At 37.9% G+C, this 26,776-nt stretch overlaps 1 protein-coding gene across 1 annotated transcript in view; it reads left to right on the top strand.

Moving 5' to 3' along the window:
- LOC128238158 (potassium voltage-gated channel subfamily H member 2-like) overlaps positions 1–26,776 on the top strand; it is a 171,027-nt gene that overhangs the window by 102,883 nt on the left and 41,368 nt on the right. Inside the window, exons 6-8 of the mRNA XM_052953765.1 lie at positions 4,958–5,017; positions 7,568–7,782; positions 15,454–15,486. Coding sequence (XP_052809725.1) covers positions 4,958–5,017; positions 7,568–7,782; positions 15,454–15,486 — 308 coding nt within the window. The remainder of the gene's footprint in view (positions 1–4,957; positions 5,018–7,567; positions 7,783–15,453; positions 15,487–26,776) is intronic.

Raw genomic sequence — 26,776 nt, 5'->3', positions numbered from 1 at the left:
CATACTTTCACTATGAGCATTGAGTTGGACTGCAACATACTTTCCTCATGAGCATTGAGTTGAACTGCAACATACTTTCACTATGAGCATTGAGTTGAACTGCAACATACTTTCACTATGAGCATTGAGTTGAACTGCAACATACTTTCACTATGAGCATTGAGTTGAACTGCAGCATACTTTCACTATGAGCATTGAGTTGAACTGCAACATATTTTCACTATGAGCATTGAGTTGTACTGCAACATACTTTCACTATGAGCATTGAGTTGAACTGCAACATACTTTCCACATGAGCATTGAGTTGAACTGCAACATACTTTCCCCATGAGCATTGAGTTGAACTGCAACATACTTTCCCTATGAGCATAAAGTTGAACTGCAACATACCTTCCCTACGAGCATAAAGTTGAACTGCAACATCCTTTTCCTATGAGCATAAAGTTTAACTGTAACATACATTCACTATAAGCATTGAGTTGAACTGCAACATACATTCATTACGAGCATTGAGTTGAACTGCAACATACATTCACTATGAGCATTGAGTTGTACTGCAACATACATTCACTATGAGCATTGAATTGTACGGCAACGTACTTTCACCATGAGCATTGAGTTGAACTGCAACGTACTTTCACTATGAGCATTGAGTTGAACTGCAACATACTTTCACTATGAGCATTGAGTTGAACTGCAACATACTTTCACTATGAGCATTGAGTTGAACTGCAACATACTTTCAATATGAGCATTGAGTTGAACTGCAACATACTTTCACTATGAGCATTTAGTTGTACTGCAACATACTTTCACTATGAGCATTGAGTTGTACTGCAACATACTTTCACTATGAGCATTGAGTTGTACTGAAACATACTTTCACTATGAGCATTGAGTTGAACTGAAACATACTTTCCCTATGGGCATTCAGTTGAACTGCAACATAATTTCCCTATGGGAATTGAGTTGAACTGCAACATAATTTCCCTATGGGAATTGAGTTGAACTGCAACATACATTCACTATGAGCATTGAGTTGAACTGCAACATACTTTCCCTATGGGCATTTAGTTGAACTGCAACATAATTTCCCTATGGTAATTGAGTTGAACTGCAACATAATTTCCCTATGGGAATTGAGTTGAACTTCATCCTACTTTCCACATGAGCATTGAGTTGAACTACAACATACTTCCCCTATGAGCATTCAGTTGAACTGCAACATACTTTCCCTATGAGCTTTGAGTTGAATTGAAACATACTTTCCCTATGAGCATTGAGTTGTACTGCAACATACTTTCACTATGAGCATTGAGTTGTACTGTAACATACTTTCCCCATGAGCATTGAGTTGAACTGCAACATACATTCACTATGAGCATTGAGTTGAACTGAAACATACTTTCCCTATGAGCATTTAGTTGAACTGCAACATAATTTTCCTATGAGCATTGAGTTGTACTGCAACATACATTCCCTATGAGCTTTGAGTTGAACTGCAACATACTTTTCCTATGAGCTTTGAGTTGAACTGCAACATACTTTCCCTATGAGCTTTGAGTTGAACTGCAACATACTTTCACTATGAGCATAAAGTTGAACTGCAACATACTTTCCCCATGAGCATGAAATTGAACTTCAACATACATTACCCATGAGCATCAAGTTGAACTGCAACTTACTTTCACTATGAGCATTATGTTGAATTGAAACATATTTTCCCGATAAGGATTTAGTTCAACTGGATCATACTTTCCCCATGAGCATAAAAGTGAACTGCAACATACTTTCGCTATGAGCTTTGAGTTGAACTGCAACATACTTTCCTCATGAGCATTGAGTTGAACTGCAACATACTTTTCCTATGAGTATAAAATTGAACTGCAACATACTTTCCCCATGAGCATGAAATTGAACTGCAACATACTTTCCCCATGAGCATAAAGTTGAAATGCAACATACTTTCACTGTGAGCATTAATTTGAACTGCAACATACTTTCACTATGGATATTTAGTTGAACTGCAACATATGTTCCCTATAAGCAATAAGTTGAACTGAAACATACCTTTAATGAGCACTAAGTTATTCTGCAACATACTTTCCTATAAGCTTTAAGTTAATCTGCAACATTCTTTCCCTATTAGCATTAATTTGTATTGCAAAGTAGCTTTCTATAAACACTAAGTTGCACTGTGATATACTAGTCCTATGAGCATTTAGTTGAACAACAACATACTTTACTTTGATCTGTTAGTTGTATTGCAGCATACTTTCCGGTTACATTTTATTTCTGAGCATTAAATTGTACTACACCATGCTTTTTGTGTCGCCTGAAAAGACGACATATAGGGGTTACTTTTGTCGTCAGTGGCGGCGTCCGCGTCCCATTTTCGCTTGTCCGGGGTATATCTCCTAAACTATTAGTGGTATCAACTTGAAATTTCATATGTAGATAGATCTAATTGAGGGCAAGTGCAATGCACATGAGCTGTTACTCTTGCTTCCATATTTTTAGAGTTATTGCTGTTTGTTACTTTTCATGCTTAAAGTTTTGTCCGGGGCATATCTTGTAGAATATAAGAGTTATCAACTTGAAACTTCATATGTAGATAGATCTCATGGAGGGCAAGTGCAGTGCACAATAAAAGTAACTCTTGCTTTCTTAGTTTTAAAGTTATTGCCCTTTGTTAATTTTCATGCTTAAAGTTTTGTCCGGGGCATATCTTGAAGAATATAAGAGGTATCAACTTGAAACTTCATAGCTAGATAGATCTCATTGAGGGCAAGTGCAGTGCACAAGAACCGTAACTCTTGCTGCCATATTTTTAGAGTTATTGCCCTTTGTTAGTTTTGTCCGGGGCATATCTTGAAGAATATAAGAGGTATCAACTTGAAACTTCATAGCTAGATAGATCTCATTGAGGGCAAGTGCAGTGCACAAGAACCGTTACTCTTGCTGCCATATTTTTAGAGTTATTGCCCTTTGTTAATTTTCTTGCTTAGGTTTTGTCCGTGGCATATCTCGTAAACAATCAAATGCCACCTACACTTGAAAGTTAAATGGCAACATCATTGTCTATAAATGAATAAAATGCCAATCTAACAGCTATAATGTCGACAGTAAATAATTCGTCAGGCGACACATCTGACTCGCGGAGTTCTAGTTCTATGAGGGTTATGTTGTATTTTATCTTTCTCAGAGCATTTTGTTCTACTTAAACATATTTTTAATGAGCATAATGTTGTACTGTAATGAACAAATATGTACCCTACTCTCATATGAGCATTAAGTTAAAATATAACTGGCTTTTCTATGAACATTGTATTGTACTGCAGCATACTTTCCATTTTAGCTTTATGTTGTACTGTAACATACTTTTTAATCATCATTTTGTTAAACTGCACCATATTTTCCTATGAGCATTAAGTAAATAATGCAACATACTTTCTCTTGAAGCATTTGATTGTGTTGTTTTTCAATTTATTTTTTTAAGAGCATAAAGATATATTATAACATATTTTCTATGAGCATAAAGTTGTACTGAAACATACTTTCCTATCAGCATTATGTTGTTTTGCAACATACTTTTATATCAGCATTATGTTGTTCTGCAACATACTTTCCTATCAGCATTATGTTGTACTGCAACATACTTTCCTATCAGCATTATGTTGTACTGAAACATACTTTCCTATCAGCATTATGTTGTTTTGCAACATACTTTCCTATCAGCATTATGATGTACTGCAACATACTTTCCTATTAGCATTATGTTGTTTTGCAACATACTTTCCTAATAGCATTATGTTATACTGCAACATACAATATTATCAGCATTGTGTTGTACTGAAACATACTTTCCTATCAGCATTATGTTGTACTCCAACATACTTTCCTATGAGCATTATGTTGTACTGCAACATACTTTCCTATGAGCATTATGTTGTAATGCAACATACTTTCCAATCAGCATTATTTTTTTTACTTCAACATACTTTCCAATCAGCATTATGTTGTACTTCAACATACTTTCTAATCAGCATTATGTTGTACTGCAACATACTTTTCTATGAGCATTATGTTGTACTTCAACATACTTTCCCTATCAACATTATATTGTATTGCAACATACTTTATCTATGAGCATTATGTTGTACTGCAACATATTTTTCTATGAGCATTATGTTGTACTGCAACATATCTTTCTATGAGCATTATGTTGTAATGCAACATACTTTCCAATCAGCATTATTTTTTTACTTCAACATACTTTCCAATCAGCATTATGTTGTACTTCAACATACTTTCTAATCAGCATTATGTTGTACTGCAACATACTTTTCTATGAGCATTATGTTGTACTGCAACATACTTTTCCTATCAACATTATGTTGTATTGCAACATACTTTCCCTATGAGCATTATGTTGTATTGCAACATATTTTTCTATGAGCATTATGTTGTACTGCAACATATCTTTCTATGAGCATTATGTTGTACTGCAACATATCTTTCCTTTCAGTATTATGTTGTCCTGCAACATATCTTTTTATGAGCATTATGTTGTACTGCAATATGTTTATCTATGAGCAAATTGTACTGAAATGGCCATTAGATTGAAATGTAACCTACTGTTCTATGAGCATTATGTTGTATTGCAATATATTTTTTATGAGGATAAAGTTGCAAAGATGCATAAATATAATGTTAAATAAAATGCAACATTTTTTATATGAACATTAAGTTGTGCTGCAACATGCTTTACTATGAGCATTATCTTATAGACTTATAACGTAACATACTTAGCATTATGTTGTACAGTATCTTACTTTACCTAGAGCATTCAGATGTATGATCTTTGCTTTACTATAAACATTTATTGTAACAACATAGTTTTCTTTAAGTAGTATGTAGAAGCCTACTATTATGTCATAGTTTGCTTTCCTTCCAGATTCATATTATAGGTTATCTGTAGATATCCGACCGCGATCTCAAACCGTAAACCATTCAAGTGAGTCATTTAGGTCATGTTCGGTTTCGTTCCTTTAATTTATTTTCTTTCCTTTTATTTATTTTCTTTCCTTTAATTATTTCATTCAATAGTTTCCGTCATTCACGACAACTGTTTCGCTTGCTTATGGCACCTTTTACACCTATACACTAATTTCACATTTTAAAAGAAAGGTGCATTGCAAATTTAATAAAAATATAACCAAGACTTTATTTTTTTTTGTAGCATTCACTTTAATGGTAAATGATTAACATGGAGCACTTGTGTATGCCAACTAGCACTTTTGTTATACATATGTTTCAATGATACATACATCCAAAATTCATAAATAATACATTACTGATGAGTAGTTTAATGTATGTTTACTTGCATGTGTGCTAGAATGTTAAATCTTATTTAACCAGCATGTGATTTAACCAGTTGCCACAATTCAACTGATGATTTTGCCGAGATTTTTTAGTTAATTCATTGGATATTGCACCCATGTGCTCTTGTTTTCTTGCATATGTTAAGCATGGCCAACACATAGGGACTACTTTGTCTGGTGGCTGTGTAATGTCGTCCCGTCGTCTCAATTTCGTATCCAAGCAATTACTTTTGAATGACTTGATGTATTGTCTTCAAATTTGGTATGATCATGATCAGTACATGACCCCTTTTGATTTTCTTCAAAGGTCATGGTCATGGTAACGTTGATTAGATTAAATACAGGAGGTCTCGATAGGCAACACATGATATTGCAGAATTCTAGTTTATTCACAAACTGCAATCACATTATTGGTAAACTGATTGGTCAACTGATTGTTTGACAACTGGTAACTGATCAATTGAACAGTCATTATAGCAATTACAGTAAAACTGCGATCGCTCGAGGACGCTGGGGACCGAGCTGAAACCTCGAGGAAACCGATGTTTCGAACGACCCGAATTTCAATTTTCCAGTCTGTTACGAAATCTTTCGGTGAATTTGAAGTTTGAAGTCGTCAAACCAACTGTTTACTAAGACACCATTTTGTGTAAATTGCTCATATGTCCAAAGGCTGTCGTAAACTAAATGTAAAATGCAAAAGAAACAACAATATATGAATAAATAGAAATGTTTATTTTAACAAAAAACACATTTTCCGAACAAGCAACATTTAAATGACAATACATATTATGGCATTAGTCAGATTTAAGTTTCGCAAAATCAAGGATTGTTGATTTGCGCATCTTGTTGGTTTCGCGAAACTGTTAAATCGATATGGTAGTGTTTTACTTATATTTTCATAACTCATTTACATTTCTCACAATTAGCTTCTCATAATTATCTTCTCAAATGCCCTTATCTACTACTATCGGTCATGCGTAAACACTGTTAACGGTTTTTCACACCTTATCAATTGCCTTTCAACTGTCATTGCAATTTTTACAACTTGCGAACACCTAGCAATTGTTTATTTATTTTGGAACACGTGTTCGGGAAAAAGTGTGAAATTATGACCTCGAGGGAGCCATAAGTTTTGTGCATGATTTGTATACTTGGGACCAACTATTTTGCTCGACTCCTCGACATAATTAGGTTTCGATGCAGCGTAGGTATAATTTATATGAAAATAGAAGGAAAAAATGTTTGGGACCAAGCTCCGTCCTCGAGGGAACGCCGGTTCTCGAACGACAGCTTGTTCGATCGACCGCAGTATTACCGTATTACGATTTTTAGGTGTTTTGCTTCTTGTTTTTCATTTGGATCCATTGGATTAATCAACAAAGTGCTTTTATGTATTTACAAAATAAAATCCTGGTGTTTGTTTATTGAAATATTATTTGATTGTCAGTATCAGAGAGCATGGTGAAAATACATATTTTTTAAAATTCACATTCATGTATTGTTTCATTGGAAACCCCTATTATTTCTGCAAATGGGTCCAACCAAAGACTCATCACACTTGGCATAATTTTTTGTTGAGTTTAGCCACTTGGCAAAGAAAGAAGCTGGTTAACATTATATTTATGCATGTTTGCTAACTCTGAGGAATACTTATATTCCAATCATATAGATTTGCCTCCCTTAATACATATGTCGACTAACATTACCGAATCAGAATAACTATCCAATAAATAACACATTGCCTCTTTCTAATAAACAATAGTTTCATCACTTTACCTTTATATACTGAAGTGGTCTTCACTTTATTCACAATGTAACTTCAGATCTGATATAAGTTTGAATTTAAATGCAGTTTATATCAATATTGCTTTTAGAAGACAAAGCTCATTGATTTAGATATAAAGTTATTATAAGTTAAAACAATTTATAGAAATTTGCATATCTAGTCATACAAGAATTCAACATGCGTAATTTCCATCAAATCAGAATTAAATAAGTTTTAAATTTACTGAAAAGCTACATACACTATTACAGTGGTGGGTAATATTCGTTTTCTTGGAAGGCTACATTACACTATTACAGTGGTGGGTAATATTCGTTTTCTTGAAAGGCTACATTACACTATTACAGTGGTGGGTAATATTCTTTTTTTTTTAAAAGGCTACATTACACTATTACAGTGGTGAGTAACCATGTGAAGCCCAACCAGATGAATCAAGCCTCTAGTGACTCGGAGTTAACGAAGTTCCGAACACGAACTCTGCAAGATAGCCAGGTAGATTTATCTGAAGCTGAAAAACTCAAAGCGCTGGACGGAATTAACCAGAACTCGAAGGGGCTGTTATTTCCCGGAGTTCAGAATATGAAACATAATGTATCGGAAAAAGTAGCGCAGGTGAGAATAAATTTACTCCAACAATTGTAGTAAGTCATTGGGATTTCCTCTGCCATTTTACATCGAAAACAACCTTGGATTTATCTGGACAGTTTACATGTGAGAAGTCTCTACTTTTAACTACGCTGCAAGAAGATGGCGTAGTAATTTCAGTTTAGCAGTTAACCTTCATGACATTACTCTTAATTATCTTAATTGTTTATAAGTTAATACAATTCTCTTGCATTCAGTTTAAACTTAGATATACAAAATACAAGTTAAAACACTACAATTAATTAATACTGTTTTTTAAAATTTTACGAACTACTTTTACTGATGTACCGACATACATCCCAGGTTGTTCTCGATGGAAAATGGCTGAGGAGATTCGAATGTCTTACTAGTATGGTAGTTAGTAATTCAATATATATATATAACATGTTTATTATCAGACTCCACACGGCAGTTACTTCCCTCTGCTGTCACGTAATAACTGCTGTCAATCACATGACGTGATCATGGTCATAATCATGTGACTGCGTTCATTTCTCATAAGCAATATAACTGTAATGCATTTTTATACGACTAAACACCCAGCGGAGCTGTTAAAAAGTGTCTTCTCATGGTTGTAAGCGGACCGTGCACCAGAATTTTGAGTAATCCCACTAGCAGATACATTGTATTCAAAAAGGCCATGACTGTCATTGACAAAATTGGTGTTCGTCCTAGCGAAATGGTTTCTTACATCTGTAAGAGGACACTTTTAAAGAAAAAATGAGTACTGTATTTATTACTTATTTTCTACCCGTTGACAAAGATCTTTTCTACTCATCAAGGGAGATCACTGCGTAGAATATAGGTTGAATGATTGTTGTAAGTTAGAAAAATAACATGTTTGTTGCATGTATTTGTTTTTTGCTTGTATCTCTTTATTCAGGGGTTTTGGATCTGTGGCACAATTCAATAGAGGAGTTTAATATTCAACATTTACAGAAAATCAAACATAGAGGAAAGTGATCTTTTAAATGAAGTGCCTTCATATTTGTGGTACACGCCCTACATCATCTGGCCCCAATTTCTCGAAACATCTAAAGTCCCTTATTATAGGATTAAGCTAAGCTCATTCTTTATTTTGGAATAATTTGTGCAATACTCACATTCTAAACATTTTCAGAAGGAAAATATCTTTATCGCTACCAACATAGACTATGTTCTATTTAGAAAAATCATAATTAAGGAAGAAATTTGGCTTACGGAAATAAGCTACTAAGCATGTTAGGAATAAGAAGATTAGAGAAATTGGGGCCTGAATTTGGATTGTGCATTATTCAGCCTCCTGTTGTGTAACGAATCTAATGTTTTCTTACATTACAGGTGTATCAGTGTGCTGACAGAATATTTCTAAGACATCATGTTAGATACAAATGTAGCTTGTTTCCAATTTACAGGTTAATATGTCACCAAACTTTGCCAGACTTGCTAAATTGCTCGGAACAGATTTTCTGACTGGTAACATCTTTTTTAAGGCATTATTTTTTTGTGAGGTTTTGCCTAATGTTTTAACAAGCGCAGTCTTGTCAGATTATCTTTTAAAGTCTATGTAGGTTTCATAAAAATTTGTCTGAGATTTTATATAAATGATTCAATTAGCTTAATTACTGACTTAAAGAAACTCAATTTCACAAAATAAAAAGCTTTTTTCATTATGAATATCATAAAAGATAACTTCTTTTAGAATTCTTCGAACTGTGTAAAAAGTCCCAAATTTTGAAAAAAAACAAATATAGTGTCCTTAACGCTTGACCCTGTCGAACGGATTGTACAGTCTGTCCACTGGACATAAAATGCATGATTATGTGTAGCTAAGGTGATGATTGTCAAAATATTCAAGTATGGAAACTCATCTGAATATTCTAAGAAAATAGATAATTGTTTAGTCCCTGGCAGCTATGGTTCCCTTACATGGTCCCTGGCAGCTATGGTTCTCTTACATGGTCTCTGGCAGCTATGGTCCCCTTACATGGTCCCTGGCAGCTATGGTTCTCTTACATGGTCCCTGGCAGCTATGGTCCCCTTATATGGTCCCTGGCAGCTATGGTTCTCTTACAGATTCCCTGGCAGCTATGGTTCTCTTACCTTGTCCCTGGCAGCTATGGTTCTCTTACATGGTCCCTGGCAGCTATGGTCCCCTTACAGGGTCCCTGGCAGCTTTGGTTCCCTTATAAGGACCCTGGCAGCTATGGTTCTCTTACAGATTCCATGGCAGCTATGGTTCTCTTACAGGGTCCCTGGCAGCTATGGTTCTCTTACAGGGTCACTGGCAGCTATGGTTCTCTTACAGGGTCCCTGGCAATTATGGTTCTTTTACAGGGTCCCTGGCAGTTATAGTTCTCTTACAGATTCCCTGGCAGCTATGGTTCTCTTACAGAGTCCCTGGCAGCTATGGTTCTCGTACAGATTCCCTGGCAGCTATGGTTCTCTTACAGAGTCCCTGGCAGCTATGGTTCTCTTACAGAGTCCCTGGCAGCTATGGTTCTCTTACAGAGTCCCTGGCAGCTATAGTTCTCTTACAGATTCCCTGGCAACTATTGTTCTCTTACAGGGTCCCTGGCAGCTATGGTTCCCTTACAGAGTCCCTGGCAACTATGGTTCTCTTACAGGGTCCCTGGCAGCTATGGTTCCCTTACAGAGTCCCTGGCAGCTATGGTTCCCTTACAGAGTCCCTGGCAGCTATGGTTCTCTTACAGAGTCCCTGGCAGCTATGGTTCTCTTACAGAGTCCCTGGCAGCTATGGTTCTCTTACAGAGTCTGTTGCAACTATGGTTCTCTTACAGGATCCCTGGCAGCTTTGGTCCCCTTATATGGTCCCTGGCAGCTATGGTTCTCTTGCAGATTCCCTGGCAGCTATGGTTCTCCAACAGATTCCCTGGCAGCTATGGTTCTCTTACAGATTCCCTGGCAGCTATAGTTCTTTTACAGAGTCCCTGGCAGTTATGGTTCCCTTATATGGTCCCTGACAGCTATGGTTCCCTTACATGGTCCCTGGCAGCTATGGTTCTCTTACAGATTCCTTGGCAGCTATGGTTCTTTTACAGGGTCCCTGGCAGCTATGGTTCTTTTACAGGGTCCCTGGCAGCTATGGTTCTCTTACATGGTCCCTGGCAACTATGGTTCTCTTACATGGTCCCTGGCAACTATGGTTCTCTTACATGGTCCCTGGCAGCTATGGTTCCCTTACATGGTCCCTGGCAGCTATGGTTCTCTTACAGGGTCCCTGGCAACTATGGTTCTCTTACATGGTCCCTGGCAGCTATGGTTCCCTTACATGGTCCCTGGCAGCTATGGTTCTCTTACAGGGTCCCTGGCAGCTATGGTTCCCTTACATGGTCCCTGGCAGCTATGGTTCTCTTACAGGGTCCCTGGCAGCTATGGTTCCCTTACATGGTCCCTGGCAGCTATGGTTCCCTTACATGGTCCCTGGCAGCTATGGTTCTCTAACATGGTCCCTGGCAACTATGGTTCTCTTACATGGTCCCTGGCAACTATGGTTCTCTTACATGGTCCCTGGCAGCTATGGTTCTCTTACAGGGTCCCTGGCAGCTATAGTTCTTTTACAGAGTCCCTGGCAGTTATGGTTCTCTTACAGATTCCCTGGCAGCTATGGTTCTTTTACAGAGTTCCCGGCAGCTATGGTTCTCTTACATGGTCCCTGGCAACTATGGTTCTCTTACAGGGTCCCTGGCAGCTCTGGTTCTCTTACAGGGTCCCTGGCAGCTATAGTTCTTTTACAGAGTCCCTGGCAGCTATGGTTTTCTACAGAGTTCCTGGCGGCTATAGTTCTCTGACAGATTTCCTGGCACCTATGCTTCATAAAAATATATCAAGTCTGTTTATGGAATCTTGCTTATTTATTGGAAACATGAACATTTTAGTGATAAGAATTTGACAGAAAATCAACATAGCCTTTCAGTTTTGTTCGAAATCAAATTGCTTTATCAAACATGGCTGACTGACTGTCAATATTTTTCTGCCTCAAAACCAATGTTACCATAGGGACAGTGACATATATGACTTTCATATCATAATGTATTTTACTTTTATGTTGGCAGAATGGGGAGAAGCAGTAGGGCTGTATTTATTAAACAACTTAAATAGTGTCCTAATTTAAGTTGATTTCTTAGCATTTCCATAGGCAAATATACAGAAAAGTTTAAGTGTTTTTTACATCAAAGTATGTATTTTTAGCTCACTTGAGCAGGAAGTGATTAAGGTCACTACTGTGATCGGTGTCTGTCATGCGTCGTCTGTCATGAGTTGCCCGTCATCAATTGCTTTAAACAATATCTACTTCCTAACCACTTTGACAATTTTGAAAAAAAATCACAGAGATGTTCCTTGGGTTGTGACCTTCAAAACTGGTCAAAGAAATCAATTCCTTGCAGTGCTCTGGTTTCTAAGGCAAATGAAAATCTTCCTGACAAAAACCGTAAGGCCTAGAGCTTAGATATGTAGTGTGTAAAATTGTCATTGTCCTCTACCATAGTAACATGGTCCTCTACCAATATTGTTTCAAATTATGCCCCTGTGTTCACCTGTTCTACATAATATAAGTTATGGCTTTAGTAGATGACCCGATATTGGAGATACGGCGCAAAGGAAACCATATCAGGTGAGAGCGCAGCTTGAAACTGAATTTTGTTTCCTGAGCCCGGTATATCCCATATCGGGTGACCTACTAAACCTGTAACGTATATATCATGTTGACAACCTGTTTACATGTTTAAATGTTTCATTTATTCATCAGAATCGGAAAATAGACGCCATTTTGGTAGGATATAAATTTGGTGACCCAAAATGGAAAATTATGGGGTCACTGCGTGACCAGTTCTGGACCAATGGCATTGCGTCATTCATATTGGAGGCGTAATATAGATATATATGCAAATTTTCGAAAATCTTCTTGTTCAAAACAGCTGGGCCAGGCCCAAGATATTTGGTATGTAACATTATATAACGGTCCTGTCCCAAGGTTCCTGCAGGGACAAGTTTCCTATAAACTTATTTACTAAAGCAACTTTTTTGAAAATCTCTTTGTCTGAAACGGCTTGGCTCTGAGACCATTTAAATTGTGCATGTAGCATCATATAGTGGCCCTCTACCACGTTTGTTCAAATTAGGTCAAAACTGGCCCTGCCCTGTGGGTCACCCTTTTAACATTGATATATTTAGGGATATCTTTGAAAAAATTCTTGTCTGAAACTGTTAGGCCCATACGGTAATTTTAAGATGCTACATACCAAATATCAAGGGTATGGGCCATACCCTTGATATTTGGTATGTAGCATCTTAAAATTATGATGGTCCACTATCAAGTTTGGTCAAATTATGCCCCTGGGGTAAAAGCATTTCTGAAAACAAATACCATTACTGATATTGACAGGTGACTTTTGACCTACTTTCTTATTTTCATAAGCTTCAGCAGTGAAATGTGTACAGTTTTGAAAACAAATGTCAAGCTTAGATATTTGAGGTGTAGCATTGTCTAATGGTCCTCTAACAAATGATACAACTGTTCAAATTATACCCTTGGGTTCAAAATTGGCCCCACCCTGAGGGTCACCTCTGTTACACAGAGACATAAAAGGAAAAACTGTTTGGAACTGGAAGGTCAAGAGCTAAGATATTTGGTGTGTAACAAAGTGTTACAAAGTTTTAAAACTTTCACTCAGGTGAGCAATTTAGGACCATTATGGCCCTCTTGTTAAAAAGTCAGTGAAAATAAAGTATTTCAGAATTTATTGAGTATATCATATGACTTAAGTGAGATACTTAAATTAGGAAAGTGACTTAAGTTAGAAAAGTGACTTAATATGTGTTATGAATACCGACCCATGCAGCATAATTAACAAATTCATAAAACAGTAAATAATGACCAGCATTTCTTTCCTGGAACTTGCTTGTATAAACATTGCACAAAAGATATTCTATCAAAGTGCACATTGAATAGAAAGGCACATTATTATGAGATGTTGATATTTGCAGAGGAATTTGGATTATTGGAAAGATGCAATATAATTACCCAATTATACCACAGAAAATGTGACTTGATAACTTCGATAGCATGGTATCCACTTTCTTGACGCTTTGTGGGAAATTCTCCACACAAGAAGACAAAAATCCAGGGAATGCTTCTTTAAAAGCAAAAAACCTATAAAATTGATAATACATTGATTTTGGACAATCATTGATAGTGAGGCTGGAATATTGTAAAGCATTATGTCAATTAAGTAAAAACAATGTTTGAAAAATGAAAAGCAAACATAACAATGAAATCAGTTTTCTATGGAATAAAATTATGGTTCTGAAGATATTGCTGGGTAAAAGGGTAAGATTCTTTAAAAAAAAACAATCTGAAAGTTACTTACTTAAATATAGAGCAATGAAACTGAGAAGGGACTCATTAATGTTTTACAGGGTCCAACATCATTTATTTAAAATGTTAAACATAAGCGTGTTTCAATGATAAAACATCATCCAAATGTAAATTAGAGCTCTAGTGTTAATAATGATTTAAAAAACTCTCAAAACATTCTTTATTTTGCCAAAAGATTTAGTTATGCTAATGCAAAATGAATTATTTTAGACTATGGTTTACTAAATTATGGACCAATAGTATATATATTTATATATGTACCTGCCAGTTGGTGTTTGGAGTTTGTTTGTTCCTAAAAGTATGTAAAATCAAAGTTTATGAAATTGTTGTCAACATAAAATATGTTGGTGATTCAATTAAAAAAAAAATAATGATGTACTTCAGGTTCTTGTATAAAGATAAGTTTGGTCATGTAAATGGACATGCAGTACATAAAGCATACCGGAGGAAGCTCATTTCATCAGAATATTTCTTGGTTTCTGCCTTTCTTCCAGACAAACATTTATAATAGATGTTAAAGGTTAATATACTGTAAGCAAATCACAAAAAAATCAACAAAGTTTGGTGCATACTACGAGAAAAAAACACTTTCTTCCTACCCTCCCAAAAATTGTGGGTAGGGTAACTGCATACAAACAGTTAGTTAATTGATGCCTGAGCTTGGCCCACCAAAACAGGAAGGGTTACAGCCTCATTTATGTCATTCCAATGTCTGATTGTTTTCGTTATTTAAGCTCTTATTCGACAGTGTAATTATTTTTTCCAAGTAAATTAAGAAGCCATGTTGTCATTTATAGAGAAATGCACCTAATATGTACTCGGACGCAGCTAATATGTACTTGTTAGCAGTTTTCATTAATCCAGCCGACCCTTTATGTCGTAAATGGTATTCTATGGTAAAAAATAAAAAACGTATTAGTCTGGCGAAGTTTGGTATAAACAGTGATAATGTAAGTTCCTTATTCGGAATTGGATGCACTATATTAATTTATATGTATACCTTATCAAGGCTTTCATTGGAAGAAAATCAAGAATTGTACTTTTCTGCGAATATAAAGATGTGTGACGAACACCTATTGGCAGTATCAAACTTGCAACGGAGATATGCAGAACGGACAAGTATTGAAAATAGAACTGTTTTGTGATTATGATCAATTATGGCTGAAGGAAATTATAATGAAAGCTTTGGTTCTATGGAACTTGTAATGGATTCTATTTTTGAATTTTTGAAATACTTAATATATAGGATTTTCTTGCAGGAGAGATCGGTGAAAGAAGAAATAGAAAAGCTGGTAAGATCATCTAGGAATTTTACTAATACAAACATCCACTTTCTATTGTTGATATCTTGTGTATTTTATTATTGTTCCAGTAATGTTTATTTTTATCATTTAGCTTCAGTGTAGTTAAATTAGTCTTGAACGGTTGGGGTAGGTGAATCTATATTTGATAAATCATATATGGTGGCTGATTTCTGCTATTTTACTTTTTTATGTCTTGACAGATCTTTGTCAATGTGAAAAAAGACTAAGTCAACCTGGCGGTTAATGCTTTGCCCCATTTTGGCCTTTTTAACAATGTGAAAACAGGAAATGGCAAAAATCAGCATGTTTCCACCTGGAAGTGTTGTCAACCATTTTGAATGTGACTATTTGACTAGATTTATGTGAAACATAGGGTAACTATTTAAACTAACCTGAACCATGCCCCAGCTGTTTGGCTGATTAAACTAACATTAATTAATGACACAATTTATTTTTCAGAAAAAGTTCACTTTTATTATTATAAATTTACACACACTTTGCTTGGAATATAATCAGCATTTCGGAAACATGAAACTCAATTTAATATTTGCACAAAGTGTATTTTATTTTTTTTTTAGTTCAGATAAAACTTAACTGATTGACTGATTGTTTTTAAAAATCAAGGAACGTTTTGTCATGGCATTGGTGTCGTTGTTGCCAAGTATTGGCACCATCATGAGAAACCTGAATGATAGTCATTACTCAGCAATAACATGGAACTTAATACACATGATAGTTTGCATACAGACATATTTATCATGTCCCATGCTTAAGGGTTGTCTAGTAAGTGCAATTGTTACACTTGCTTCCTGGCCAGGCAGGTGTTTAGGTGTTCGATCCCTGGCCTGTTCAGTTTGGTTTGTGGTCACGAAGATGGACATGGGTTACACCTGATTCCCCTACAACACAACACCACACCCAGACTCTAAGCATAACTTAACATTACTCTCTTCACAATCATGAAATAAAACAAGTTTAAACTAAGATGCAGGCTCAGCTTAAAACATTTGTTAAAAGCGGTGTCAAGTGGAAAACAACCATATTAGTGCAGGCATATTGCACTGCCACACGCTTCTTCAATCTTTTTTGTCTTGAAGAAAAACAAGAGTTTCATGTTTCTTTTATAAATCTTTTAGAATGATTTTATACAAACATTATTTTTCCTTTCAGCCATTGCTGAGCACTGTCCAAGTTTCTTTTAATAATTATAACACTTTAAAGGCAGTATATTGCCACTCATGCAGACACAATTTAGAGGATCTTCTATAAAACACTTAAATTTCATATAAATTGATAACTTTTCATGTTTTTTATATAAATATAAGTTTTCTTCCATCTGGGCATTATAGAACATGCAGTCAATTATGTTGCAAGACAACTCACCAGACTTTGAATCATCATGCAAAAGTGCATTTGTGACCATTATTGCAGGCTTGAATAGGAAATAATCTAAAACAAATATTACCAAACGAAATTTGATCAACATGCTGACATGTGCAGGAATATCTTATTTCACCGGGAAATCATAAATACATGCAAATACATGGCTGATGCCCGGCAGCAATTGTTAGTTTCATCTTGTTAATATCTATTGAAAACATTAAGAAATGCTGTTTGATGTAGATGTAATAAATCTGAGATACAGTATAAAATTTATAATACTGAAACATTTATTGAAAGAAATGGAATCGATTATGCATTAGGGCTGTTAGCTTCTATCTTGTCTATTTATTTATTTTTAAAAAAGAGGCATTTTGATAGCCTTTGTGTAAGTCCTTGGCTTTGTTGTGGAATTCTTTGCCATAAATGAAAACATAACTGAAATACCATATTTAATTGAAATTTGGTACAAATGTTCCTGAGATAATACTAGCATATCAATGGAAGCCTGTAACTCAGCCTTTTCGTATGGGTAATATTAAACTGAGTTAAGCTGTCTTTTTGACTGAAAGTAAACAAAACAGACATTAGCGTTTGCATTTATTTGTTTGTGGCGCTCTTGTTGTCCATCAGAACGAAGCTTAACTTCTGTGGAAGATATTTTTTTATGAATATTTGAATTTTCCTGAAATAAGTGATTGACCGGTATTCAGAATTGTCATTATCCCTATCCAGATTCTACTCCTTACATCAAGATCAGTCGTAAGATGGTAACAGAGAGAAAACAGAGCCTGATCTTCTAATTAAAGTGTCTGTCATTGTTCTGTCATTTTCCAATTTCCAAAATTTGGACCCATCATAATAATCTTTCATAATTCATACAAAACCACAATCGCATCGTATGTTTTTGATGACGCATCAAATCTAAATCTTTGGTTTCTCCTCTTTTCGTAGGCTGCATTTTTGATGTTTCCCAAAATTCCAGGGGTAAGTTCAGATGTAAGTTCATATATGGTTGACAATGCTTACCCCCAGGCTGGTGGTGTGGAAGACCTGCTGAAATGATATCATGAAGCTCTACAATATTATGATATAACCCACCCCCTAACCTGCATGATGTTCAAGTTTTGGGAATGCATGGGATTTGGGATTTTTTTTCTCTCCAAAAAACAGATAATTTGAAGATGTTAAATTGATAGTCAAACTGGCATGTTTTAAAACACATCTTTAAATTTATGGAAAAAAAATAATTCAAAGCTCTAAGTAAATTCGTGTAAATTTGCTAAGATTGATAATTAATATTGTCATTTCTTAAATTTAGAGCTCAAGTTTGAAAATCCATGCATGGTATGGAATACACTATCCAATTCCTTGTTAGTATTAGAGTGAGCTCAAATGTTCTTACTAAAATGCAAGCTACCCATGTGCATCGGTCTAAGATTGAGTGCATCAATATTTTCCTGCAGATCTCAATTTCATACTTGGCAAAGATTATGTGTCTTACAACATCCTAATAATGCTGCAATTGCTCCCTGTAGGCCTTCCTTTCTAATACCTTCCCAATCAAACTACTGCAATGGCTTCTAGTATATCATTCCGTCTAATTATTTACCAGTCTAACTTCTGCATAAGCTTCTCATGGGCCATCCTCTCTACGTCATTGGCTGCCTGTAAGCCTTGTTCTGTAATACTGTACCAGTCCAACAACTGCGTTGGCTGCCTGTAGGCCTTGCTTTCTTATACTTTGCCGGTCCAACTACTGCAATGGCTCCCTGTAGGCCTTGCTCTCTTATACTTTGCCGGTCCAACTACTGCAATGGCTCCCTGTAGGCCGTACTCTCTAATACTTTGCCGGTCCAACTACTCCAATGGCTCCCTGTAGGCCGTACTCTCTAATACTTTGTCAGTCCAACTACTCCAATGGCTCCCTGTAGGCCTTGCTCTCTTATACTTTGTCAGTCCAACTACTCCAATGGCTCCCTGTAGGCCTTGCTCTCTTATACTTTGTCAGTCCAACTACTCCAATGGCTCCCTGTAGGCCTTGCTCTCTTATACTTTGTCAGTCCAACTACTCCAATGGCTCCCTGTAGGCCTTGCTCTCTAATACTTTGCCCGTCCAACTACTCCAATGGCTCCCTGTAGGCCTTGCTCACTTATATTTTGCCGGTCCAACTACTCCAATGGCTGTCTGTAGGCCTTACTCTCTAATACTTTGTCAGTCCAACTACTCCAATGGCTCCCTGTAGGCCTTGCTCTCTAATACTTTGTCAGTCCAACTACTCCAATGGCTCCCTGTAGGCCTTGCTCTCTTATACTTTGTCAGTCCAACTACTCCAATGGCTCCCTGTAGGCCTTGCTATCTTATACTTTGTCAGTCCAACTACTCCAATGGCTCCCTGTAGGCCTTGCTCTCTAATACTTTGTCAGTCCAACTACTCCAATGGCTCCCTGTAGGCCTTGCTCTCTTATACTTTGTCAGTCCAACTACTCCAATGGCTCCCTGTAGGCCTTGCTCTCTAATACTTTGTCAGTCCAACTACTCCAATGGCTCCCTGTAGGCCTTGCTCTCTAATACTTTGTCAGTCCAACTACTCCAATGGCTCCCTGTAGGCCTTGCTTTCTTATACTTTGTCAGTCCAACTACTCCAATGGCTCCCTGTAGGCCTTGCTCTCTTATACTTTGTCAGTCCAACTACTCCAATGGCTCCCTGTAGGCCTTGCTCTCTAATACTTTGTCAGTCCAACTACTCCAATGGCTCCCTGTAGGCCTTGCTCTCTTATACTTTGTCAGTCCAACTACTCCAATGGCTCCCTGTAGGCCTTGCTCTCTTAATACTTTGCCTGTCCAACTACTCCAATGGCTCCCTGTAGGCCTTACTCTCTAATACTTTGCCGGTCCAACTACTCCAATGGCTCCCTGTAGGCCTTGCTCTCTAATACTTTGCCGGTCCAACTACTGCAATGGCTCCCTGTAGGCCTTGCTCTCTAATACTTTGCCAGCCCAACTACTGCAATGGCTCCCAGTAGGCCTTGCTCTCTAATACTTTGCCGGTCCAACTACTGCAATGGCTCCCTGTAGGCCTTGCTCTCTTATACTTTGTCAGTCCAACTACTGCAATGGCTCCCTGTAGGCCTTGCTCTCTTATACTTTGCCAGTCCAACTACTGCAATGTCTCCCTGTAGGCCTTGCTTTCTTATACTTTGCCAATCCAACTACTGCAATGTCTCCCAGTAGGCCTTGCTCTCTTATACTTTGTCAGTCCAACTTCTGCAATGGCTCCCTGTAGGCCTTGCTCTCTTATACTTTGCCAGCCCAACTACTGCAATGTCTCCCTGTAGGCCTTGCTCACTTATATTTTGCCGGTCCAACTACTGCAATGGCTCCCTATAGGCCTTGCTTTCTTATACTTTGCCAATCCAACTACTGCAATGGCTCCCTGTAGGCCTTGCTCTCTTATACTTTGCCAGCCCAACTACTGCAATGTCTCCCTGTAGGCCTTGCTCACTTATATTTTGCCAGTCCAACTACTGCAATGTCTCCCTGTAGGCCTTGCTCACTTATACTTTGCCAATCCAACTACTGCAATGGCTGCCTGTAGGTCTTATTCTCTAATACTTTGCAGGTCCAACTACTGCAATGGCTCCCTGTAGGCCTTGCTCTCTAATACTTTGCCAGCCCAACTACTGCAATGGCTCCCTGTAGGCCTTACTCTCTAATACTTTGCCGGTCCAACTACTGCAATGGCTCCCTGTAGGCCTTGCTCTCTTATACTTTGTCAGTCAAACTACTTCAATGGCTCCCAGTAGGCCGTACTCTCTAATACTTTGCCGGTCCAACTACTCCAATGGCTCCCTGTAGGCCTTGCTCTCTTATACTTTGCCGGTCCAACTACTGCAATGGCTCCCTGTAGGCCTTGCTCTCTTATACTTTGCCGGTCCAACTACTCCAATGGCTCCCTGTAGGCCTTGCTCTCTAATACTTTGCCGGTCCAACTACTCCAATGGCTCCCTGTAGGCCGTACTCTCTAATACTTTGCCGGTCCAACTACTCCAATGGCTCCCTGTAGGCCTTGCTCTCTAATACTTTGCCGGTCCAACTACTCCAATGGCTCCCTGTAGGCCTTACTCTCTAATACTTTGCCGGTCCAACTACTCCAATGGCTCCCTGTAGGCCTTGCTCTCTAATACTTTGCCGGTCCAACTACTCCAATGGCTGTCTGTAGGCCTCGCTCTCTAATACTTTGCCGGTCCAACTACTCCAATGGCTCCCAGTAGGCCGTACTCTCTAATACTTTGCCGGTCCAACTACTGCAATGGCTCCCAGTAGGCCGTACTCTCTAATACTTTGCCGGTCCAACTACTGCAATGGCTCCCTGTAGGCCGTACTCTCTAATACTTTGCCGGTCCAACTACTCCAATGGCTCCCTGTAGGCCTTGCTCTCTTATACTTTGCCGGTCCAACTACTCCAATGGCTCCCTGTAGGCCTTGCTCTCTAATACTTTGCCGGTCCAACTACTGCAATGGCTCCCTGTAGGCCTTGCTCTCTTATACTTTGCCGGTCCAACTACTGCAATGGCTCCCTGTAGGCCTTGCTCTCTAATACTTTGCCGGTCCAACTACTCCAATGGCTCCCTGTAGGCCTTGCTCTCTAATACTTTGCCGGTCCAACTACTGCAATGGCTCCCTATAGGCCTTGCTCTCTAATACTTTGCCGGTCCAACTACTCCAATGGCTCCCTGTAGGCCTTGCTCTCTTATACTTTGCCGGTCCAACTACTGCAATGGCTCCCTGTAGGCCTTGCTCTCTTATACTTTGTCAGTCCAACTACTCCAATGGCTCCCTGTAGGCCTTACTCTCTAATACTTTGCCGGCCCAACTACTCCAATGGCTGTCTGTAGGCCTCGCTCTCTAATACTTTGCCGGTCCAACTACTGCAATGGCTCCCTGTAGGCCTTGCTCTCTTATACTTTGTCAGTCCAACTACTCCAATGGCTCCCTGTAGGCCTTACTCTCTAATACTTTGCCGGCCCAACTACTCCAATGGCTGTCTGTAGGCCTCGCTCTCTAATACTTTGCCGGCCCAACTACTCCAATGGCTCCCTGTAGGCCTTACTCTCTAATACTTTGCCGGTCCAACTACTCCAATGGCTCCCTGTAGGCCTTACTCTCTAATACTTTGCCGGTCCAACTACTGCAATGGCTCCCTGTAGGCCTTGCTCTCTTATACTTTGTCAGTCCAACTACTTCAATGGCTCCCAGTAGGCCTTGCTCTGTAGGCCTTCCTCTCTTATACTTTGTCAGTCCAACTACTGCAATGGCTCCCTGTAGGCCTTGCTCTCTTATACTTTGTCAGTCCAACTACTTCAATGGCTCCCAGTAGGCCTTGCTCTGTAGGCCTTCCTCTCTTATACTTTGTCAGTCCAACTACTCCAATGGCTCCCTGTAGGCCTTGCTCTCTTATACTTTGCCGGCCCAACTACTGCAATGTCTCCCTGTAGGCCTTGCTCACTTATATTTTGCCGGTCCAACTACTGCAATGGCTCCCTATAGGCCTTGCTCTCTAATACTTTGCCGGTCCAACTACTCCAATGGCTGTCTGTAGGCCTTGCTCTCTTATACTTTGTCAGTCCAACTACTGCAATGGCTCCCTGTAGGCCTTCCTCTCTTATACTTTGTCAGTCCAACTACTCCAATGGCTCCCTGTAGGCCTTGCTCACTTATATTTTGCCGGTCCAACTACTGCAATGGCTCCCTGTAGGCCTTCCTCTCTTATACTTTGTCAGTCCAACTACTCCAATGGCTCCCTGTAGGCCTTGCTCTCTAATACTTTGCCGGTCCAACTACTCCAATGGCTGTCTGTAGGCCTTGCTCTCTAATACTTTGTCAGTCCAACTACTCCAATGGCTGTCTGTAGGCCTCGCTCTCTAATACTTTGGCAGTCCAACTACTCCAATGGCTTCCTGTAGGCCTCGCTCTCTAATACTTTGGCAGTCCAACTACTCCAATGGCTTCCTGTAGGCCTTGCTTTCTTATACTTTGCCAGTCCAACTACTGCAATGGCTCCCTGTAGGCCTTGCTTTCTTATACTTTGCCAGTCCAACTACTGCAATGGCTTCCTGTAGGCCTTGCTTTCTTATACTTTGCCAGTCCAACTACTGCAATGGCTCCCTGTAGGCCTTGCTTTCTTATACTTTGGCAGTCCAACTACTCCAATGGCTCCCTGTAGGCCTTGCTTTCTTATACTTTGTCAGTCCAACTACTTCAATGGCTCCCAGTAGGCCTTGCTCTGTAGGCCTTGCTTTCTTATACTTTGCCAGTCCAACTACTGCAATGGCTCCCTGTAGGCCTTGCTCTCTAATACTTTGCCGGCCCAATTACTGCAATGGCTGCCTGTAGGCCTTGCTTTCTTATACTTTGCCAGTCCAACTACTGCAATGGCTCCCTGTAGGCCTTGCTCTCTAATACTTTGCCGGCCCAATTACTGCAATGGCTGCCTGTAGGCCTTGCTTTCTTATACTTTGTCAGTCCAACTACTGCAATGGCTCCCTGTAGGCCTTGCTCTCTTATACTCTGCCAGCCCAACTACTGCAATGGCTGCCTGTAGGCCTTGCTCTCTGATACTTCGTCAGTCCAACTACTGCAATGGCTGCCTGTAGGCCTTGCTCTCTGATACTTCGTCAGTCCAACTACTGCAATGGCTGCCTGTAGGCCTTGCTCTCTGATACTTCGTCAGTCCAACAACTATATAAATAGTTCAGTCCAATTTTGTTAATGGTTCATCAAAAGTCTACAGCTATGACTTTCAACTTCAATACTTGACAATTTAAATTTCAGTGACTAGGCATCAAAGGTCATTATGATACACTTCAACGGTGTTACCACACTGGGAATGATATATGAAGGCACAGCCAAATATGTTCACATTTAAAAAAAAACCCAATATCATTCAAATGGCTAAGTATTATCACTTTGAACGGAATTTTACAAAGATAATATGATGTGAGAACTTGTAATTTCTGAGTCAGGCAAATTTTGGTCTAAACCTAATGTTTATATGGTAATTGGTCCATATATTCCACCGGCTCCATCCCTCAAGGTGCTGTCTCTACCAATTTTGTTGTCCCCACGGCACAAAGGAGTAATTATCATGAGCTACAAATATTTCTTTTTCCTGACTTTGCATCTGCCTATGACACAGCCCTAATCAAATTGCTAGGACGACATTGCCGGCACTGCCACTATGTATGGAAGTTGCCGGGCGATGGCGCCTGGTTGGACTGTATTTGGTCTTGAAAGCTGAACTCGCTGAGGATGGAGTTGCACAATATTGGAAAGTGGATATTTAAAACTATTCTCGGATTTTATAAAGTATGGTGGAACTTTTGTTTCAAGGTAAACATAATGTATAAACAATGTATATATAAACAATGGTCTGAGGTGTGGTCCTTTTTTAATTTTAAATTATGTAAGTGGTAATTAACTATTCTAATTTACAGAATTGCAAATTATTGTATCTCCATGTACTGAAACAATTTTGTAAAAAATCAAGATAAGTTATGTAATTGATATTATTAATTGTACACTGTGATGTGTATTTCTAAAGATATCTATAACAATATTTCGAATATATGAATATATTTTACAACCATGAATTCTGTTATGAATTAAAATAAAGATGCACATTATAAGTGGAGTCTGTATTGATATAAATTAAAAAAAAAATGTCTAAAGATTGAGTGTATGTGTTGCAAATATTTACCATTTTACAATTGAATCTTTATATAGCTGTAGATTGTACTATTTTATTGACATACATTTCTAGATGTGAATGTTTCTCACAAAATCTCATGTTTTATTTACATCAATTAATCACAGTTATCATTTTTAGATGCTTCCCCAAAGTTTTGTCAGACTTGGATTAGATTGCATTTATCACGTAGATAATTATTATTTTCTTACTTTTTTCACCTTTCTATTTATAAAAAAAACTTACTATGAATACAGTCCACGAAGCCTGCATCAAAATGTATTGGGCATGTTTATTTCACTGCATTTTGAAAATCAGAATGTATATTTACTAAGCATGAGACTTTATGCCTTGTTTGGTGGCAACTATTTGCAATATAATTAAAGGAGAGGGGCTTCCATGATTACAAGTTACAACATAATTGTTCTAATATGATGATATATTTTGACACAAAAAATATGACATTTATTTAAATTTGATTAGATATTATTCTGTTATTATTAACTTATTTTAGTAATTGTGAGCACTAATCTGAACAGACAAGAAACTTGTCATCAAGGTGATGCCCTCTCATTTTAGAACACAGTTGAATTTAAAAAAAATACAGCTTCAGCATTTGTGCATTTATGTGCATAACTTGCATAGTATCCATGGCTAAATATTTAAAAATATAACAAGTTTAAATGCTGCTATAGTAAATGAAATATTTTTTCATTGACTATTAAAAATAATTTTTGTATAAAAGTATTAACTGCTTCATGTCTTTGACATCATTATTTGCATAAAAAGTCATTATGATTTCTACATTTACAGAGTCATACGTTTCTTATTATAATTCAGTAGATTAGAGTGGTTTTGCAAGATATACTTTATCTGAGAGCTAAACCTCCACATCTGGAAAATAAATTTATTCATATATTCTAAAATGTCTAAAATGGTTGCTATGTGATATTCATCAATATTTATTGTTTATTTTAGTTGACATCCAAACATTTATGAATTGTCATTTTTTTATGTCCCAACTGACACAATTTCCTTTTGGGATACATCACTTATATCACTGATGGGTTACCAAATATTCAACTATGCACCATGAATGGTTACCCAATAAAGAATAGCAATTAATAGTGCACCACTGAATGGTTTTCCCAAGAGAGTATAATATTCCAATTACAACACAAAACAGATTCCCAATGAATGAGGTATTACATTAGAAACTGTACCAATGGTACATTTTCCAGTGAGATATTACATTCAACATTATTCCACTGATAAATTCTGCAACAAGGTATTATATTTAACATTGCACCACTGATTATAGATTCTCCAATGGGGTATGCTATTCAACATTACACAACTGATAGATTCTCCAATGGGGTATGCCAATCAACATTACACAACTGATAGATTCTCCAATGGGGTATGGCATTCAACATAACACAACTGATAGATCCTCAAATGGGGTATGGCATTTAACATTACACAACTGATAGATCCTCCAATGGGGTATGGCATTCAACATTACACAACTGATAGATTCTCCAATGGGGTATGCCATTCAACATTACACAACTGATAGATCCTCCAATGGGGTATGGCATTTAACATTACACAACTGATAGATTCTCCAATGGGGTGTGCCAATCAACATTACACAACTGATAGATTCTCCAGTGGGGAATGGCATTTAACATTATTCAACTGATAGATTTTCCAATGGGGTATGCCATTCAACACTACACAACTGATAGATCTTCCAATGGGGTATGCCATTCAACATTACACAACTGATAGATTCTCCAATGGGGTATGCCAATCAATATTACACAACTGATAGATTCTCCAATGGGGTATGGCATGCAACATTACACAACTGATATATTCCTCAATGGTGTATGCCATTCAACATTACACAGCTGATAGATTCTCCAATGGGGAATGACATTCAACATTACACAACTGATAGTTCCTCAAATGGGGTATGCCATTCAACGTTACACAACTGATATATTCTCCAATGGACTATGCTTTCAACATTACACAACTGATAGATCTTCCAATGGGGTATGCCATTCAACATTACACAACTGATAGATTCTCCAATGGGGTATTGCATTTGTTCGACATTACACAACTGATAGATTCTCCAA

Source organism: Mya arenaria, chromosome 1 (genome assembly GCF_026914265.1).
Source record: "Mya arenaria isolate MELC-2E11 chromosome 1, ASM2691426v1".
Lineage (NCBI taxonomy): Eukaryota > Metazoa > Mollusca > Bivalvia > Myida > Myidae > Mya > Mya arenaria.
This window is presented reverse-complemented; position numbering and strand designations above follow the sequence as displayed.